This window comes from Leuciscus leuciscus (assembly GCF_965113295.1).
Source record: "Leuciscus leuciscus genome assembly, chromosome: 3".
Taxonomy (NCBI): domain Eukaryota; kingdom Metazoa; phylum Chordata; class Actinopteri; order Cypriniformes; family Leuciscidae; genus Leuciscus; species Leuciscus leuciscus.
The window spans coordinates 56,561,879-56,582,554 of NC_138727.1; the positions used below are offsets into that span (position 1 = coordinate 56,561,879).

Below are 20,676 nucleotides of genomic sequence, written 5' to 3' on the forward strand. Positions count from 1 at the left end.
TCACCTTTCACTTGTTCACTCATACTTTTTGTCAACTTATTTTGTTGTGTATTTCGAAACAGTTTGAGCAAAATATTCATCCATCCAGGGCTTTATAACATTACCTGAATCAGTGTTAACAGAAGGGATAGCAAAATTAGTAAACCAAATAATTAATTAGTTAGTCTACTACACAGCAAAATCCCAAGAGTTAAATGAACTCTGCTCAGAGATTCAGAGACATGCAGAAGTATGTTTTCGGCTGAGGCACCTTGAGTTTGTACAACTGTTGAAATTTGAATGCAGTAACATGATAATATGATATGATTTGTCCTGTCTTTGTCGCTTTAGACCTTTCTGCTCTTAACCTGTTAATCTTCACGAGGACGCTGACGCACTGAAGCTTTCTTTGTTTACTACTAGATTTAATGTTATTAAATATCTGACAGTGTGGACTGCTTTAGCACTCTGTAGTGTGGACACATATGTACACTGAGGAGTGTTAATTTAACACTGGGGATTTAGCTGTGAGAGAATGTTAGAGGCAAAGCGTACACAGCAAAACCTGTTTAACTAGACTAGTTGATCTCAATGACTATGATGTGTTTCTGTTAAATTGGGTGATATCGTTCTGAATATATACAGTAGATCTTCACATAAACAATAAAACATGATCCAGATTGTGTCTATAAGCACTAATTGTTTAGCTAGTAAATACAATAGTAGACCATTATTACATATAGACAACATTAATATCTGTGTGCTATGTGCAATGTGATTGTGAAAGTCTTATAAGCCAACTTCATTGACAACTCTTGTTTTAGTCTTTAAGTTAAGAGTCTATTTACTTAAACCATTTCATCATACGTTTTGTGAATGATTCATTGTGCATGTTGTTCTAAAGAAAAAAAGTATAGTCTTAGAAAATATTTTAATCAAAAATAAAATGACTTGCTCCGTATTTGAAACGTCTTTTCTTGTTGTCTGTATATTGGGCATGCTGTATGTACTGTAAAAATGTCTCCTTTTGAGTTTAATAATACATTTACATTTATTGATTTAGCAGACACTTTTATCCGAAGCGACTTACAAATGAGAACAATAGAAGCAGTTAAACTATCAGTAGGACAATATATAACGTGCTATGACCCTGCTCAGTTTAAAATAATGCAAAATATGTTTGTTTTTTTTTGTTTTTGTTTTTTAATAGAAGAGAAAGTGTTAGTATTAATGGATCAAATGTTGCAGAAAAATATGCGTCTTCAGCCGTTTCTTGAAAGTGGCTATGGACTCAGCAGCTCTGGTTGAGTTAGGCAGATCATTCCACCAACAGGGAACAGTCTTGATTATCAATCTTGACAAACTTGATTTTGTGCCTCAAACATCAGTGACTTGAATTTGATGCGAGCGGCAACTGGCAATATATGTTCCTGTGTCTATTACTTTACTTCCTCATCTAATGCTAGTGAATTATGTTTGGTGTTTAAGACACTGTCTCTTTAAGAGTTCACACCCACTATTGGAAGCTTATCCAGCCACATTTACTGCTGTTCCTGCGTCCACTTGTCATTTCACTATCATTCATTAATCCTGAATCAAAAGTGTTGCATTACCACCTCTGTGAAACTACACTGTTTGTGGAGTTGTTTAATCCTCCTCTGCTGAGATCTTCACAGATTCAATGTCTTCTAAATATTTTTCTCCTTCCGACAATCCTAAGTGAAGTCCCGATTATCTTGATGGCTCTACAGATTATCTGGTCAGATGTTCCTGTGGTGTGTGAGGTGTGTTAAGAGTGACTGGATCTGCTTTGAAGAACGTCGGAGCGCCACGATCACGAATAATACTGATGTGTGGGGGAACCCCAAGGACAAAACATGAAAATACATACAAATAAAAAAAACGTATGCATTCAAATACTGATAAAAAAAAGTATATTTTTGCTTGTGCCTAAAACTGAAGACCAAAAACACTGAAAAAGAGTATTATATATCAATGTAAGATTACACTACAAAAAATATTAAACAAAATTAAACATGCATTACATCAGTCAATAGCACACAATAGCAGTCATTCTCTCGCAAAGGGTCAAAGGGAACAAATGAGGGTCAATCCCTGTCAATCATATTGTGGCTCCGCCCACAAAGCTCAGGATTGGTTCTTTATAAAAGAGCTGTATATGTGTCTTCATTGGGATCAGAGATCTATAGGAGAGACAGAAGGATTTACATCACAAAATAGAGAAGTCAATATAAACTAAATTTATAACATTATTTTAATTTTTAATTTTTTAGAATGGATTAATTTGAGTAATTTGTTTCTGAATCGGACTGTATATTTGTTCCTGCATGCAGATCATGAAGACAAATGATTATACAGATAACGGCTGATCGACTGATTTTCTGCTTCTGTAAAGTCATGTTGTGTTTGGACGATTTACCTCTTTCACTGTGAGATTTTCATTTTTAACACTCCTTCGTTTCTTTCTGTAATAATGACAGAAATTAACAGCATAATGACGACTATATTGAAATGATCAATGTTGTTTGTGGTTCTCACATTATAAACTGGATGACGATGATAATGATGATGACGAGGATGAATATTGCTCCACATTCCACTGTGATCCCAAATACTTCATGCCAACTGGATCTGTGATGCACTGAAAGAGTGAAACATTATCAGCTAAGATTAACAGTCCAGACTGAAGAAAGATATACAGATTTGCTCTTACACAAGCTTCACCTGTGACAGTTACAGCGTCTGATCTCTGAGATCCATGTTGATTGTGAGCCTGACAGTAGAAGCGTCCACTCTGTAGTGCACTGAAACTCTGTCCAGATCCAACAGCTGAGGTTTCATTCTCCTTAAACCAGCTGAAGTTCAGAGCAGGAGGGTTTGAGTCACTGATGCAGTTCAGAGTCACTGAATCTCCCTCCACTATTACACCAGATCCATTTATCAACACTGAGATGTTCCTGGGAGGATCTAATACAGACAAAAAATTTAAATTTACAATACATTTTACAGAATGATGAATTTAAAGTTTTTGAAACAATGTGCAGATGATCATGAACTCACACATGACGTTTAAAGTCACAGTATCAGAGTATTTCTCTCCATGTTCATTGATGGATTTGCACTTGTATTCTCCACTGTCATCAGAGCTGATCTTTGAGATGTTGTAGATTCTTCCAGATCCTACAATCGTTCCTCCTTTAATCCAGCTGATTTCTGCAGGAGGGTTTGAGTCACTGATGCAGTTCAGAGTCACTGAATCTCCCTCCACTATTACACCAGATGGACTGATGGACACTGAGACGTTCTTTGGAGGATCTAACACAGGACAAAAATTAAATATTTTAATCATCTCATTTAAACACAATCTCTGTTTTTTTTAAAAGAACAAATAAATCTGTACTCACACATGACACTGAGCTGAACAGCAGGAGAGATGTGAGTGTGTCCGTCTACAGCACAGCTATATCTGCCTGAATCCTCTCTTCTGACTGACTGCAGCAGGAGTTCATTGTTTCTGTCTCTTCTCTCAGTTAATGGCTGTGAGTTTCTGTACCAGATGAATGTTGCTCTGTCAGTCAGAGCGCAGCTGCTTTTACATCTCAGATTGACTGAATCTCCCTCTGTCACTCTCTCAGGAGACTCCACCTGAAGATCTGAACACAACACACACATTATATCTAGTGCTGCTGTCATACACTGATTATTATTCAACATAATGCACAGAAGAAGAGATAAACCTCACCAAAGTCACCTGTGACAGTAAGAGTCACTCCTGATTTACCAGTATATTTTCCATCAGGTTTATCAGTGATGAATCTGAAATAGTACATGTGTGAATCCTTCAGTGTCACATGACTCAGTCTGACGGTGCAGTTCTGCTGTTTATCTCCCAGATACTGAAGCCTCTGACTGTATTCAGGGTCATTAGACAGATCTGGTGGATCTACACCCTTTAGTATTGGGCCTTTTGTCCAGAACACTTTCATGATCTGATATCCAGTAGGGTATGTATAAGTGCATCTCATTATCACTGTTGAGTCCTTTAGTGCACAGATGTGTGAAGGACTGTAACTCACACTCCAATCATCACTAGAAACCCCTGAAACACAGAATTCATACTGATGAAAATGTTGTTTTATCAGGTATATTGAGCTTGTGGAGAAGGCACTTTGCAGCACACCAAAAACATACATAAGAGTTTAAGGACTCTAATAGACCTGTGCATTTATTTGTATTTAAAAAAAAACAAAAAAACAAAAAAAAAACTACAACTTAAAAGAATAAACAAATAAAAACGTATAGAGTATATATTGTTATAGAGAAAATCTATTGGGTATTTATTGATGATGTCATAATCATCATTGATTACATTAAGTCAATGTTCTTTTGGGATTGAAAGGGGATTTATCTGTTGTCTGGGTTTTGTGGGTCACCATTGTGCTGAAGAGTAGAGTAGCGATGCACAAAGTATTTGCAGTTTAATAAACACAAATAAATGCACAGTCTATCATTGTCCTGACACTCTTATGTCTTTGTATTAGCAACTCACAACTTTGAGTAAAACATCATTGATAAATTTAAGGTAATCGTTTTCCTCATTTAATGACATTTTACAGTGTAAATATATTGTAAACACATTTTTCAATAAATGGAAAGCGGCAATTCCTTATGTATTTTTCAATATATTACAATATATAACACAATATATTGACACAATATATTATTATTCCATGTATTATATCAATCATAAATATATGGAACTAAATGGCAAAAAATGAAACACTTTGAATATGATATTAGTAATATTATGTTGATCAGTGAATATAAAGTGAAGTGTTGCCATAACAGTCACTCACCGTGAATCATGAGCAGAAAGATCAGAGGAAGAGGAGGAGCCATTCTGACTGCCATCACCATAGCAACACCTACAACAACCAATAAACAATCAGTTACAACACCTACAATGAATATGATGTAAACGTCTATCTCTATATAATAACATAATGTAAATAACATAAGTTTTTCATATTTTTAACATTTAGAAAAGCATTCAGATCAGCATGAAAGAATTCAACTTTAACACACTTATTCTAAAAACTGACAAAGCAAAGACAAATTAAAAAAAAAATGTAATAAAGACTCAAGCCAAGAAATGCAGAGGAGTCGACAGGAAAATCTGGAACAATTACACAATAGCGGTGAGAACAATTCAACACTGAGAACTATTTAAACAATATTACTTTGAAATTAGCTGTTACCTTCTCCGTGTGTGTGTTCCTTCTGTATTCTTGTGTGAAACTGAAAGTAAACATGAGCTCTGCAGGAAAAGCCCTGATTTACAGGAAAAGACATCAGTCTCTCTCTCTCTCTCTCTCTCTCTCTCTCTCTCTCTCTCTCTCTCTCTCTCTCTCTCTCTCTCTGTGTGCATGTGTGTGTGTGTGTGTGTTTGTTTGTTTGCATTTGTACCATCGGAGTGAGGACAAAGAAAGTAAAGTGGGGACATTTTGGCTAGTCCTCACTCTCTGAGAGCCCTATAAAGGTCTGTTTAGTTTTAGGGATCAGGTTATGATAAGATGAGATGGGTACGGTTAGGGTACACTCAAAAAAACATTTATTAAGATGTATGTATTGGAATTGCATATCAAATTCCCATCCATTTGGCTTACATAGCTTTAACATAAACAAATCAATAAACCAAATGTAATTCATATTTCCCAATCATATTAGACAGGTAAGATTTATGTATAGTACAAAATGTCCATGATAAATTAACACTGCCCAGTGTTCGTGTGTACACACTACTGAGTTAAAGTACTATTGAAGCAGTGTTTAAGTGGCTGTTAAAAACGTAAAAAACTTTTTATGCGTTTTGGCCGTTTGTTTACAGGACAACAGTGTTTTGCCTGAAAACGCAAAGTTGTGGAAACGGGTTTCAAAGTGCAAGTTTTTGAACACGGTCTCCGTTTAAACAACAAAAACCTGAATCTGTGAAGACGATGACGTCATGCACATGCGTATTACGTGTTCAGTCTATAGTGTTTCCAAGGCCGCATTAATGCACGGGCTTACCTGGGCTGAAGCCTAGGGGCCTCCCAAGTTCAGGTTCATGAGCTGAAAAGTTTATTGTTTTGTAACTTGTCAGATTTTGTCGCTGTATGTCACTAGTCTCTAGGGCAGGGGTTTTCAAACTGGGGGCCGCCAGGGGGCGCCAGGGGGGCCGCAGCAAGTTGAAAAAAAAAGCGGAAAAAAAAGTTAAAAAACTTCAAAAAAAAAAAAGGTGTTAATATGAGTATTGTTATGAAATAACATTATAATAATTTGTTGCATAGCCTATCTGAACATTATACTTTTAATGCTAATCTTTTAGAGATGAACTGATTGATCGGCTGGTGACCAGAATTTGCCGATTTTCGGGCGATTTTCAGTCTGACATATGCCGATTCAAATGCACTTGGGCGCCGCATGATTAACATCGCGTAACATCAGCATCACACATGCACAGAACGCACATGTAGGAAACCTTGTGAATTACGGCCGTTTCAGACCGCAAGAATTTTTTTTCGGCGTGCATGTTCATTGAGTGCGTTCACACCGCGAGCAGGAGCAGCGTGTGAGCGTCAAGCAGGAGCGTCGCGTGCCGTGAGCAGCGGAGGGTTTCGGCGCCGTCTATTTTTGCTGCGCTGCTCACGCTCAATTAAAGCGAAAGCACACTTTTGATGGACAAAATAAATATGATTTCACACAAAAAGTACCAAAAATGCACATAAATGCATGTAGGCTGTAGTGTGTTTTAACAATAACTGGAGTAGGCTATGTCAGAAAAGAAAATGAAGACTCAAAAATATTTATAGAAAATGTACCCATTTAAACTTGTTTTTATTAATCAGTTTGGGTAAAAGTGGTGTTTTATAAAAAATATATTTATAGAAAATAAATATTTGTGTGTGCTGTAAAGTGGTTAGAAAAAATGAAATCAGAATCGGCTAAAATCTGTATCTGCAGGTCAAACTCAATGAAAAATCGGAATCGGTCTTGAAAATTGTAATCGGTTCATCTCTATAATCTTTCTGATTGGCTGGTATCAAACACCATCACATAATCTGATGTTCACCTAGATGTTTTATTTATTTATTTCTACATTTGCCGCAGTATTGTCGATGGGTTCAATAACACATCCTGCAAAAGGGGGGCCTTGGCCAGAACCTAGTAGTATTTGGGGGGCCTTGTCATGGAAAAGTTTGGGAACCCCTGCTCTAGGCTATACTGTGAAGTCGCTTGTGGGCGTTGGTAGTGCTGTCGCTCTAATGTTATTGGTAGACTGCTCTTCTGGCCACATCTATAGAAAACACCATCACAAGTGATACAAGTGATTCATTTGACTAGGAATTAGGCTCAAAAGAAACAGTATGCTGTTGGGAGAGTGTTTTTATATTACCACACAGCAGTGTTCAGTGGATTAAATCATTTACTAGATTAACAATCGATCAATCTACAAATTAAACTCACTCATACTGTCATAAATGACTAAAACGTCATCCGAATTTGACAAATAAGAAATGTTCTTGTCCCTAATAGTCAACATAATGCAGGGGAAACTGTAAAATGAACTGCATCAGTGCTAAACTTGCATCATAAAACTACAACACTCGAACTATAAATGTATGAATTAAACTCACTGAGACTGTTGACAATTTCTTTTCCATGCATCATTTTATTATATCCATGTTTGTGGTTAGTTACAGTCAAGTCATATAAAACGGTGAAATCGCCCTTGAACTCTTCTGTCTTGCCTGCACTCGAGACGGTGACGGGAGCTGAGCTCCACTGAAAGGCTTCTTTCCTATTGGTTGTCGCTCGCGAAAATCGCTTCTCATTTGCATAAAGTTGAAATTTAGTTGCTGTGTGTGATTGTTAAATAAAGTGTCTTGTGTTTATGCTCAAGTGGGCTCAGTGATATGTCAATAACAATATTAAAATTAAAAACAATATTAACTCACTGTTGTAGGTCTCGAAAGAAACTAATGCATTCTGTGATGTAGATTACCTAGATATTACACTTTTTTAAAATGAGACTCTATAAATCGAGGGGATGGGGGGCCTACAAAACCTCTCAGCCCCGGGGCCTAACATTAGGTTAAGGCGGCTCTGAGTGTTTCATCGCCATCCAATGGCCTGGCAGCAGAATACAGCGTTTATAGTCGTTTTCGCGGATTGGGATCGTTTTGAAAATGGTGTCGTTTGTACGTGGAAAACTCATAGGAAAAACATCTCCGTTTTAAGCATATAGTTTGTAACGTCTGTCAGAGAGTTTGAAGTCTTCCCAGATGAAGAACACAAGACAATACAAACGAACTGGTAGTTCCACGAGACTTTTATAAATGTTTCCTTTCAGTTAAGCACACTCTTCACATACATGACGAAGAGCGAATGTTAAAAGAGAAAAAGAAAACACTCTGAAAACATGCTATAAATCAAAGTGGAAGTAAACACATTATAAAACAACGGTCAGCAGTAGAGCGGTCATCTTTCTCTTTGCGCGAGCAATCTCACTCTCACTGTGCGTGCGCGCTCGCATAAAAACAGCACGCATACAATAACGTACGCCAAGAAGTTATCTTAAAGGTATATCAACATTCATGTCATGAACACTACTGAACACTAGGTGGCCGTTACAAGTTGTTGTGTAAACATACCCTAAGTTAATAAGATAAGTGATGATTGAGCATTAGTGATGAACACCTGCTGTTAACAAGCAGAATCACTGAAGGAAAGAGAAGAACAGAAAAAAGAGAAACTTCCAGCCACAGCCTTAGATGAAATCAACTGAAGATAAAAGAAGACATTTAGGGTACGTTCACATAACTGTCAGCACTGTGACCCGGATTAAGAATATTCACACATAGACACACACTCACACGCAGATTGACGTACAAAGATGTACAGAGATGTTCTTTAATCTGGTACATGTATTAGCCTAGTGTTATTATTAAGTGTACTGTTAAGTAAGTTTGTTCTAGTTGACAAATTTAAACACACACACACACACACACACACACACACACACACACACACACACGCAACACACACACACACACACACACACACACACACACACACACACACACACACACACACACACACACACACACACACACACACACACATACACACAAACACACACACACACACACTCTATATGTGGTTATGATATGTGGTTTACGGGGACTCTCCATAGGCGTAATGGTTTTACTAATGTACAAACTGTATAATCTATCCCCCTACACTAACCCTACCCCTAAACCTACCAATCACAGAAAACTTTTGGCCTTTTTTGAATTTCAAAAAATACCATTTAGTATGTTTTTAAGCCGTTTGTTTTATGAGGACACAGATGTCCTCATAAACCATGTTTACGTTGTAATACCCATGTCATTATACACATTTGTGTCCTCATAAACCATATACAAGAACACACACACACACAATAACAGCAAGCCCTGACAGGAGGAGGACAGAGTAAAGGTACACAGGACCTAAAATTTCCACACTTTTATTAGCCCCGGGTCCAGTGGACCCGAACATCCTGTGTGTAATATAAATGTGTAGGGGGGGTGTACAGTGTGTGGTCATTGAAAATGTGTTTTGATATATGTTCTTCACAGAAAATGAGCCAAGGCCAATGAGTCTGAGATTGAAAAAAGAATTAATCGTATCATTTTTCTTTTGATAAAAAATGAAAACGGGTCCTATAGACCCGAACACCATACTAGGGTTAACTGATATTACAAATGTTTTATTCATGTGCATTACAGTAGCTAATTCAAGCAGTGCTTAAAAAAAACCTTAACATTTTATAACGTTCAGACATCAAGAATCTACATATGAATCTCAACAATGGTGACAATCAAACAAATACTTCATGTTGCAGTGCATGATGGGAGCCACCAATCAAAACGGCTCACCATGGCTCCATGGCTCACATCATGCATTGCAGCATGAATAAATTATGCAGCTGAATTGTCCTGTAATTTTCATTGTTTTTTCCTGTTTGCTTTTATTTTGCTATTGTTTTGTTATGACTTTAGTTTTGTGATGTTCAGAGTTTGTCACTAGTTTGTTTATTGTCACCATTGTTGAGATTCATATGCTGATTCTTGATATCGGTGTGTCTAAACACAATAGTTTCTGTGCACAAAGTATTTTCAAAATTTTTCATATTGCTGTTGGATCTCAAACTGTAAAATCTCAGGACTACAAATCACCAATACTAAAATGCAACATCAAGCATATAGTCAAAGCTTTAGACTCTGAATGACATCAGTGAATCAGCTCACAACATGATGATAATGTCATCATCACAACATATTGTGAGCAGGTTTTCACGTGTTAATTTAACACGGGATTTTGCTGTGTGGGAGGGGCATCTGCTCATATGGCCGGTGATCATATACCTTCCACCTCCAAGCAGAGAAGAACTCCTCGATTGGGTTCAGAAAAGGCGAGTATGCAGGGAGGAATTGCATCATAATACGAGGCTGTGCTGCAAACCATTCATTCACAAGGCGAGAGTGGTGGAAAGCCACATTGTCCCAAATTATGACAGACAGAGTCATGCCAGGCCTCAACAGCCCTCTCTCTTCGGGTGGAATCAGTATTTCTTTCAATGCATCAAGAAATGTGATGAGGCGTTCTGTATGGGCCAATAGTTGGTATGTGGCAAAGGACCCCATCATTGGAGATGGCAGCACACATGGTGATATTGGCACCCCTCTGACCTGGCACTGTGACAGTGGCCCTCTGCCCAATGATGTCTCCTCACTTTACAGAGGTTGAAGCCGGCTTCATCCACAAAAATTAATTTGTGATGTGCCCCTTCAGCTTCAAGCTCCATTATTCTCTAAGAAAAAGAGCAAATTCATAAAGCAAATTATTCCAGTCGCATGTAACTATGGTAAACAAGGTATTACAATAAAAAAATCTGTACCTGCACATACTGGAACCGTGCCTCCTTTACGATGTCAGAGTTTCTTTGAAATGGAGCTCTGTACAGCTGCTTCATTCTGACATGGTTTCGTTTAAGGACTCGATCTATAGTTGCCAAACTCACACTGTTTATATTTCTAAATGCTCCCTGATCTGCAATTACTGCTGCCTGGACTTCACGCAGTCTGATTGCATTGTTTGCCACTACCATATCTACAATGGCAGACTCCTGTTCAATACTAAATATCTTTCCTCTGCCACCACCCTTACAGAAAAAACACATGAACTTCACATGTGCAAAAACTCATGTGATCACATGTGACCACATGCACATGTGATTTTGCACATGTGAAATTTAACATGTAAAAACATGTGACTTTGCACATGTGAAATATGTGGATCACATGTGAAACATGTGTTTTGCACACGGGAAATGTGTGCTTTTGGAACATTTGCACATGTGATTGCATGTGAAACACATGTGAAACACATGTGATCACATGTGAAACCCATGAGCTCACATGTGAAACGTAAAATTCCCATGTGAAACCTATAATCACGTGAAACCCATAAGATCACATGTGAAACCCATGAGATCACATGTGAAACCCATGACATCACATGTGAAACCCATGAAATCACATGTGAAACCTATAATCACATGTGAAACCCATGAGATCACATGTGAAACCTATGATCACATGTGAAACCCATGAGATCACATGTGAAACCTATAATCACATGTGAAACCCATGAGATCACATGTGAAACCCATGAAATCACATGTGAAACCTATAATCACATGTGAAATCCATGAAATCACATGTGAAACCCATGAAATCACATGTGAAACCCATGAAATCACATGTGAAACCTATAATCACATGTGAAACCCATGAGATCACATGTGAAACCTATAATCACATGTGAAACCCATGAGATCACATGTGAAACCCATGAAATCACATGTGAAACCTATAATCACATGTGAAATCCATGAAATCACATGTGAAACCCATGAAATCACATGTGAAACCTATAATCACATGTGAAACCCATGAGATCACATGTGAAACCTATAATCACATGTGAAACCCATGAGATCACATGTGAAACCCATGAAATCACATGTGAAACCCATGAAATCACATGTGAAACCCATGAGATCATAAGTGAAACCTGAAATTTCCATGTGAAACCAATAATCACATGTGAAACGTAAAATTTCCATGAGAGACCCATGGAATAACATTTGAAACCCATCAACAATCTATGTTAAACCTACACCCCACGTAAACCTGCAACTTCATGTGAAACCCATGTAAAAATCATTCAGCAATATACCACAGAAAATGGTAGTCCTACCATGTTCTTTTGTAGGGCCTATAGCCATGTTTCCCAACATTAAAACAAATAATTCAAATTTAGCTTTTATTTCATTTCAAAATATGCAATACAAATTGAATGTTTAAAACAAACAAAGCAAAACCAAATTAAAATTATACATTTAAAAAAAGTGTATTGTCTCAGTCCTCTGTGTCTCCTTCAGCAGGCATCCTGTTTTGGGATAGAAAAACAATCAAAGATTAGGGCAGTGCAATATGTCTTTTCCTCACAGATATCACTGAACTCAGAGTGAAATCTTGGCAGATGAGTCTTTAACGCACCCTTTGGTTTTGAATGTACACACACAATGTATGTAAATGCAGTGAAGTGTTCTGGTCACGTGCCAGTGTTTCAGTAGATCTTGCTGTAGGAGAATTGACTGGCTTTTGTCAGAAAACTTGCAATGACGACAGAGCATCACTTTGGCTACACCCTGATGGAGAAATAAAAGTACAATTGATCATTAATAATAAAATAAATTAATAATAATAATAATTTGACGCTTATAAAATAAAATAATGTAACATCACTATATTAGTTAGGCCTGTTTCCTTAAATTTGTGATGAAACCAGAGTTGCAACCAATTTTACTCCATATTGTAACGTATTTATAATTGAAATACACATACAATGGCTATACAATACAAAGTGTTTGCACATCCCTGGCAGTTGGTTTGTAAAATATCTTCATTGTTTTGACAGATATCTTTATTTTGTCTGAAGATATGCAGAGAAGTGTGTGTGTGTGTGTGTGTGTGTGTTGTTGTTGTTGCTGTTAATTAGGGATGCAACGATACCATTTTTTCAGAACCGATCCGATACCAAAAATTCTGAGTATCGGCCGATACCGATCCGTACCGATACCAGCACAGGGTTTTTTTAATCAAGTAGAATTTCTATAACTCTGTGTTGAACTGATAATAAGAACTGAAAAAAAGAAAAACAACAACAACAAAAAATATATGATCATAATCTGACATAAATGCTATTATAAACTAGATTAGTGGATAATTCAGTAAAATTTAGTCTAGAAAAATCACGAGTGCACAATAATTGTATAAAATCTGAATATTTTGTAAAAAAAAAAAAAAAAGTTTAGTGGGGAACAAATTAGAGACAATAAGTGTAACACTAAATCTGGTAAAACTTAGCAATTAATAGCAATTATTTTATATCCTACTATAAAATTGAGACATTTTTTAACTGTAGACGCGCTGCGCGCTGTGACTCATGTTGCTTCAAGCGCATCATTCTGCGCTCGGGATGCGCATAAAAGCGCTTTGTGCCGCACTGTATTGGAGCCTTTCATATCATAATACAGGGACGCAATGAAAGATTATTAATAGCCTTTCTTGTTCTGTCCTATCTATCATATGTTGCTACCTCATTAAACAGCTGTGCTAGAGTCCGCATTGAAAAGTTTCAAGCACAAAGAAAATACATATTGATGCGTAGTGTATTATACAGTATCTATCTATGCAATAGTCTATTCAGCATTTTCTTTTAACAGTTTTAAATTTCAGTTACTGTGCGCGTGAAGAACAAATAGTGCTCAGACTTTTCTCCAGTGTTGTGATCTAACAGACACCCGGTAGAAAGTAACATGATTAAGGTACAGCAATACAATCCAGCAAGATAAGAGTTGTTTTATGCGAAACCATAGACCTTTATCAACAGATCAAGTATAATAATAGTAACATTGAATCATCTTGGAGAGAGTTTCATCGTGTTAACTGTCGTAACCGAACGCGACGCGCTGTTTGAATGCTGAATGAAGAATGATTGACAGCCGCCGATGAGAGAAACATTTACGTGATCTTGAATTTAACGACTTAAACATTCATTTATATCTCACATTATACTATATAATGGCTTCAGAACACTTATAATATTGTGCACAAAAATGTATGGTGCTTTATAATGTTTGTGTGCCTTTTGTGTGGCTTAACAATAACACAGAATAGTATACACACAATATCGGATTTGGATCGGCCTCGTCTGACCGATACCCGATCCGCCAAAAATGGCAGTATCGGAGCCGATATCGATACTGAGTATCGGATCGGTGCATCCCTACTGTTAATAAACTAAAAATAATAGGCCTATAATGTTATTAAACAATTGAAAATATTACATTGTAATTGTATTAAAAAGAAAGAAAAAAAAATCCTACAGTTTTTTTTTTTGATGCTTAATTATGCATTAAATTCAGGTAGGCTACTGAGGCCATCCTTAAAAATATTTTGGTTTGCAGTAACAGCAAAAAAAAAGAAAAAAAGGGTCGGTAGGTCGGTCTATATTTTTATATATATAAAAAAAATAATATAAAAAAGTATATATTTTTTCATAAAAAAAAAAAAATCAGGGTCGGTGGGGGTGGGGGTGGGGTTTTTTTGCGGATATAAATCCGATCTTCAATTATCGCTATATGTAGATTTAATGGAGTGCACGTCACCGAAAGCAACAGTTATGACTACATTATTTTATTTATCATCAGCTAAAATTTCTGAATCAAAGCCCGCAATAAGAGAAAGCGGAAACAGCCCTGGTAAGATCATTTCGTTTCTTTACATTTAATGATGATGATTGTGTGTTAAGCGTCAGCGACTTACTTTCACTTTGATTTGCGATAGTTTGCACGTTGATGCTCAGCTTCTCATCTGCGGCAATGCGTGTTGCAGTAGCGTCGTCATATCTGACTAAAACATGACATATAGCCTATAACACGCTCTCGCATGTTTATTTTTTAATAAACCATTATTCAACAACATATAAAAATGAAATAATCTTTAGAGTAAAGCCGCAGCCATCATTACCAAGCGCGAACCATTGACAGTGAATGAAACGAAGCAAACTTAGCTTGCAGGCAGTAGTGTGACATGCGTTAACGGTTAACCAATGGTGTAAACATAATCATAGATGACGCGCCACGGGTTTTTATTTAAAAGAAAGAACGTAGCTTATGTTTGTATGTAGGTCTAGGCAATTTATATTCACAATACTTAATAACTAATATTATTTTATTGCATTTGTATTAGTTGTTTGAAGAGTTAAAAAAAAATCGGTCGGTCTTAACGCAAGTTTACAACCGGCAAGTCGGTCGGACTGAAAGGGAAAATAAATAAATAATTGGGTCGGTACTAAATTGACAGGGTCGGTCGGGTTACGGCAAACAAGAATATTTTTAAGGATGGCCTGAGTCGCTGTCCTCAGTGCCGCAGAAAAGCGCCTACAATCAAAATCCTGATTGCCGCTAGTGCCTATCACATGTAATTTTGTAGCGAACTGTCTTGTGTGATTAAAGTTTTGAGCTTCAGAATTTCCGATAACATAGTGAGTTTTTAGGGAGCAAATGTTTCAGTGCACTGTAAGGATTTTGTGATAAAGACGGCCATTAACCACTGACTACTGAGCTAGAGAACTGAGTGATATTTACCCAGAGTTTAGCACCTTGACTAGCTTGTTCAGGTGTGCTGGACTAGGTTGGAGTAAACCTCTGCATGTAAGTGGACCTTGAGAGACGATATTATATCTCCTGCAATATGTTCTGAACTTACAACACTGGTGTCCAGACCAAAGTTCTGCAGAGTTTCTGGTGATCCTGGATCAGCTGCTCAGGTCTGCTTTATTGGGTTTGGGAGCTAAACTCTGTGATCAGGACTAGATGGCAAACAATACTGTAAAGGGGAGAAGACAAACACTATTATTATGTTATAAATAACTTGTTCTGTGTTCATCTGCTAACCTGTACAAAGTATGCATCATGAATAAGTGGTATGAATTTGCTCTTTTAATAACACTGTTTTACTACATTAATACTAACTACAAACCTGATAAAAATGACTGGTGGGCAATGGAGGAAAGGCTTATTTTGCCCTCCAGGTCAAGTACAGCTCGCTGCATCCTGACGTCACTTGATAACTATGAATTAACCATACAGTCCGTACTTTTAGGTTAAATAAATTAGACTATTCCCATTCATCCATTGACCAATTGTCAGCAAAACCTTTACAAAACTATCAAAATATCTCATCTACACATAATATGTGATTAAACGCCCATACTTACAGCTCAAGTCTATAGTTAACCTAACTTAACGTTAAGTTACCTCAAGTTAGCCTAACGTTAACGGTTGAGATGCTAACGGACTTTTGCGAAGACACTAAGCCATTTCTATAAAGTAAATATTAAACGGAAGCGAGTCATTTACATGAAAGAAAGTCTCAGAAACACTTGTATGTACAATCTGTGTAATTTTATGGACTAAACTTACCTTAAAGTAGTTAAAACAACAGTGAGAGACGGAGTTTCGCTGATTGTCAGTTGAACTGCTGCCTCGTTTCCATGGTAACGCCCTCCGCTCCAGTTCAAATGCGGCTTGAATATTCAGAGCGCGCGCCCATTAAAACACGTAGAAGTCACGCAGCATTTACATACATTTTGAATTGATGGAGTGAATTATTTGATAATCAGCTAAAATATCCTGAAACTTGATACATTATTAAGTGGATAGTAGGCTTGTGGCCATCGCAAACTGTAAATAGAATGAAAATATAAAAGCATTGAAAACGTACAAGTCTGTCAGTTATATATATATATAATAGGCTACATTATAATATAATATATAGGCCTACCTTTAGGAATGGTAAACGCGGTGTGGAAACAAAATAGCAAAAACTACATGATATAATTATGAACGTTTTCTACACAAATTCACAGATGTGACACGAAGAACAAAGCTTTATTCTAAGTATTTTTTTTTATGTATTTCAAATCTATTAAATGTATTTCAATATTTAACAGTGCTTTACATATGTGAATATATTAATATTCACATGTGAATATATTAATAGTGCTGTTGTTTATCGGGGTCTACAGTGTTTAAACTACTTTGATGTTTAATGTTTTTATGGATGCATTATAGGCATATTTAATGTAGTAACTGTTAACAAATGTTCAGATATAGGTGTAATAATATTCAGCACAAGTTTTCAACGAGATACAAACCACTAGGGAGCGCTTTTTACTGGATTTATGCCAAATCATGTAGGTAGATGGTTTACGAACATAGGTGTTCACAAATAATGTATTTCTGGGATGTGCAGTGACACGTAACTTTGAAACTATTTCTACAATCTATTTATTCACTTGCTACAATAGACTTTAATTGTATTTATGCTATATTAGGGCTAAATGTGGTTTAAAACAGACGGACCAAACAAAGCCCAAATGTCAACGTCTATTTTTGGGCTAAATTAAGACTATGACGGGCCGACTTGATTCAGCCCAAAAAACAATGTCTTAATGACGTCTGGTGCTGGGTGGGCTTTCTCTCGACATGATTATGTATAACTTATAAAACATTTCTAATACCAATCACAAATACGTCTCAGGACGTAACAACACACAAAAAAACATTGAATATGGTTTACATTTTTGTCGTTATTACAGTTTTTTACAATCGCTATGACAGTTTTTTCAATACATTTAACAAGTTTCCTAAACTCTTAACGCACCAACACACCTAAAACACACAATTGGCAAAACGGTTAATTTCATGCTCAAAATCACACATTGTAAACTAAACTCCAAAACTAATTTTCAAAATACAATAATACACTGACACAATACACAATGTCTAACAAAACACTGCAAACATGTTTCAAAATCAAATAATTATTCAAAACACTAACACATGTTCTCTTCCAACAGGAACATTTAGTCAATCATAACACAATGACAAAAAAAACACTATCATCAGCTGAAATTACAGAAACTGCATTATTTTATGTGTCAGGTCTGCCCTTATACAACAGACAGTATATTGTATTGATCATAGATTGTGTTTTGCACTGCAGTTTATTTATTTTTTTGAAGTCGCTCTACATTTTTGTTTTGTTTGTAATGTAAATGCATGCATTTTGTTGTTGTTGTTTTTTGCAGCAGAAATTCAATACAACAAAATAAATGACCCTTCTTAGAGTAGCTTTATAGAATGTATGGTTTATGAAAAAAAAGAAGACAGACACAGAATTGCTGCAGTAACGGCTTTATTTGCGACAGGACATTTCTGCAAGATAACAAAAATATGCAATATAGCTGCCATTTACAGTATTACTGTATGTGAAAATACAAAATATACAAACAGAAAAGGCCATCTTCTAATCTGCCCGGTCTTCTGCATTTGTCCACATGTTCTCATCCACATCACACCTGATATCTTCCCTGGCAAGGCATCTTGGGAAGAATCGTTTACAGTAACATGCCTTATCCACACCTGGCAGTGTTCAACTGTGATGTCTTGGTATGCAGCATCTTTTGTATACAGGAGGGACATTTGGTCCTGTGGACTATGGTCAAAAACCTTTCATCTCCAGGCTGAGAAAACTCCTCAATGGGGTTGAGGAAAGGGAAGTAAGGGGCAAGGAAAATGGACATCATCCTCTGATGGGCGTCAAACCAGGCTGTGACTAGACGGGAATGGTGGAATGCCACATTGTCCCATATTTGCATAACTTCAATCAGCTGTTTCTCACTAGCAATGGAATAATGTGAAAATACAAAATATACGAACAGAAAAAGCACAAGAAGAAAAAAAAAAGAGTCATCTTCTAATTATTTGCATAATTCAATCAGCTGTTTCTCAGTAAGAATAGAATAAAATACAGGGGATATATTTGTGTTTCAATTCACAATATAAGCAGCTGTTTACCTTGACTTTAGCCTGTAAGGTTAGGTTTAGAACATGGTGTTATCTGTGCTGGCATACAGTGTTAAAGCATTGGTAAATTTGGCAGTAAAAATCCATTGTTTTTTTCTTGTTTGAGCTTGTGTGTAAAAGAAGTTTAAGCATTTTAAATTTGTGTTAATTGCATGCATTTTGTGTTAAAGCAACAAGAAATGTGTTAATAGTATAGCTTACACAGACGGATGTAGTGCTAACTGTGTTAAGAGTTTTGGAAAATTGTTAAAAGTATAGAAAAATCTGTCATAGCAATCGTAAAAAACTGTAAGTCTAAAATTGATTATTTATTAACTGCCACTTACTTGAAGTTAAGTATGACTGTGACAAAATGGGACAACTTCCCATTACAAAGAAGCTGAAAATGTACAGTATTTGTGATGAGGAAACATGATTCACATGTTAAAAATTATTTTACAACATGTGCAAATATATTTCACATGAGCTCCACATTATAACCTATAGAAACATGTTTTCCACATGTGCCACATGCTCCATTATGTTCACATGTGGTGAAATGTTGTTCACATGTGGTGACGTTGTTCACATGTGGTAAAATGTTGTTCACATGTGGTAAAATGTTGTTCACATGTGGTGACATGTTGTTCACATGAGAACACATGTGATCACATGAGGTCACATGTAATCACATGTGGAAAACATGTGATAACATGTGAAATTCATGTGTTTTTTCTGTAAGGGCAGTGTGTGGTAATGTGTGGATTCTATAAAGTAAAAGCAAAAAGCATGTCAAAATTGACGTTACTGTATGACAGTCACATAAATGGGATTGATAAAACATCTGCATTACTGTAGACACAGTTTGTTCTGCTAACAGGGCAATACAGTAAAGCTGAAATACACATACATTACAGTAACACTGAGAATTACCTGTTCTCATTCCGAAAAAGCCTGACAATAGATGCCACAGTGCTCCGACTCAGAATGGGCTGGACCCTTTGTCCAGCCTCTCTAAAGGACAAGCCATGATTGATGACATGGTCAATAATTGTTGCCCGCATTTCATTTGAAACTTGAGCTCGATTTTGTCCTCTTGCTGTTGCAACTCCTCCACCACGCATACAAACTCCTCTTCCTCTGGCCCCTCTGCCATGGCCTTTACTCTCCTTCCGTGCCTATGGCCTCTTTGATCCATGCTTGCAAATAGCAACACAGAGGTGGTATCTTTTATAGATGGATGAGGACTGATTGCTGATTGAAGAGTTGTGCAAATGAGTTTCACACAGGTGCATAGAGATTTATAATTATGCAAGTACTTTCTATCAGCTGTGAATAGATGTTTTCCTTTTGTTCAACACAGTGAATCCAATAGAGTTCGGGGTCTTTCGCTGAGATCTGTGGTAACTGTTTTGACAAAGGGTGTGAAAAATGTGTGAAACAAATGAAAAAGTGCAAGAGAAGACTTCTGCTGTGCTAATAATGTGATGATGAAGAGCAAGCGGATCCCAGTTTCATTTAGTGTGTCTTAGCAAATGAGAAAAACTGTAAAGGGATACTCCACAGGGGTACCACTTTTAGCATAGCTTAGCATAGATCATTAAATC

At 36.7% G+C, this 20,676-nt stretch overlaps 2 protein-coding genes and 1 long non-coding RNA gene across 3 annotated transcripts; all 3 read right to left on the bottom strand.

The window, feature by feature from the left end:
• Positions 1–1,949: 1,949 nt before the first annotated feature.
• LOC309493781 (B-cell receptor CD22-like) lies at positions 1,950–3,687 on the bottom strand. The gene is made up of 6 exons (XM_082163023.1): positions 3,405–3,687; positions 3,061–3,315; positions 2,725–2,967; positions 2,539–2,641; positions 2,420–2,465; positions 1,950–2,183 (listed from the first exon to the last, which is right to left on the bottom strand). Exons 1-6 carry the CDS (start codon positions 3,670–3,672, stop codon positions 2,142–2,144), a joined length of 957 nt encoding a protein of 318 aa, XP_082019149.1. The 5' UTR covers positions 3,673–3,687; the 3' UTR covers positions 1,950–2,141.
• LOC309494732 (uncharacterized protein) lies at positions 3,618–11,059 on the bottom strand (the record flags this gene model as incomplete). The annotated part of the gene is made up of 5 exons (XM_082164145.1): positions 3,618–4,099; positions 4,857–4,925; positions 5,259–5,317; positions 10,776–10,897; positions 10,985–11,059. 5 exons carry the CDS (start codon positions 11,057–11,059, stop codon positions 3,708–3,710), a joined length of 717 nt encoding a protein of 238 aa, XP_082020271.1. The 3' UTR covers positions 3,618–3,707.
• A 1,065-nt stretch (positions 11,060–12,124) lies between these two features.
• LOC309493953 lies at positions 12,125–17,094 on the bottom strand. Its single transcript, XR_014204130.1, has 3 exons — positions 15,927–17,094; positions 12,651–12,802; positions 12,125–12,540 (listed from the first exon to the last, which is right to left on the bottom strand). It is a non-coding gene; the product is annotated as an uncharacterized lncRNA (long non-coding RNA).
• Positions 17,095–20,676: the final 3,582 nt, after the last annotated feature.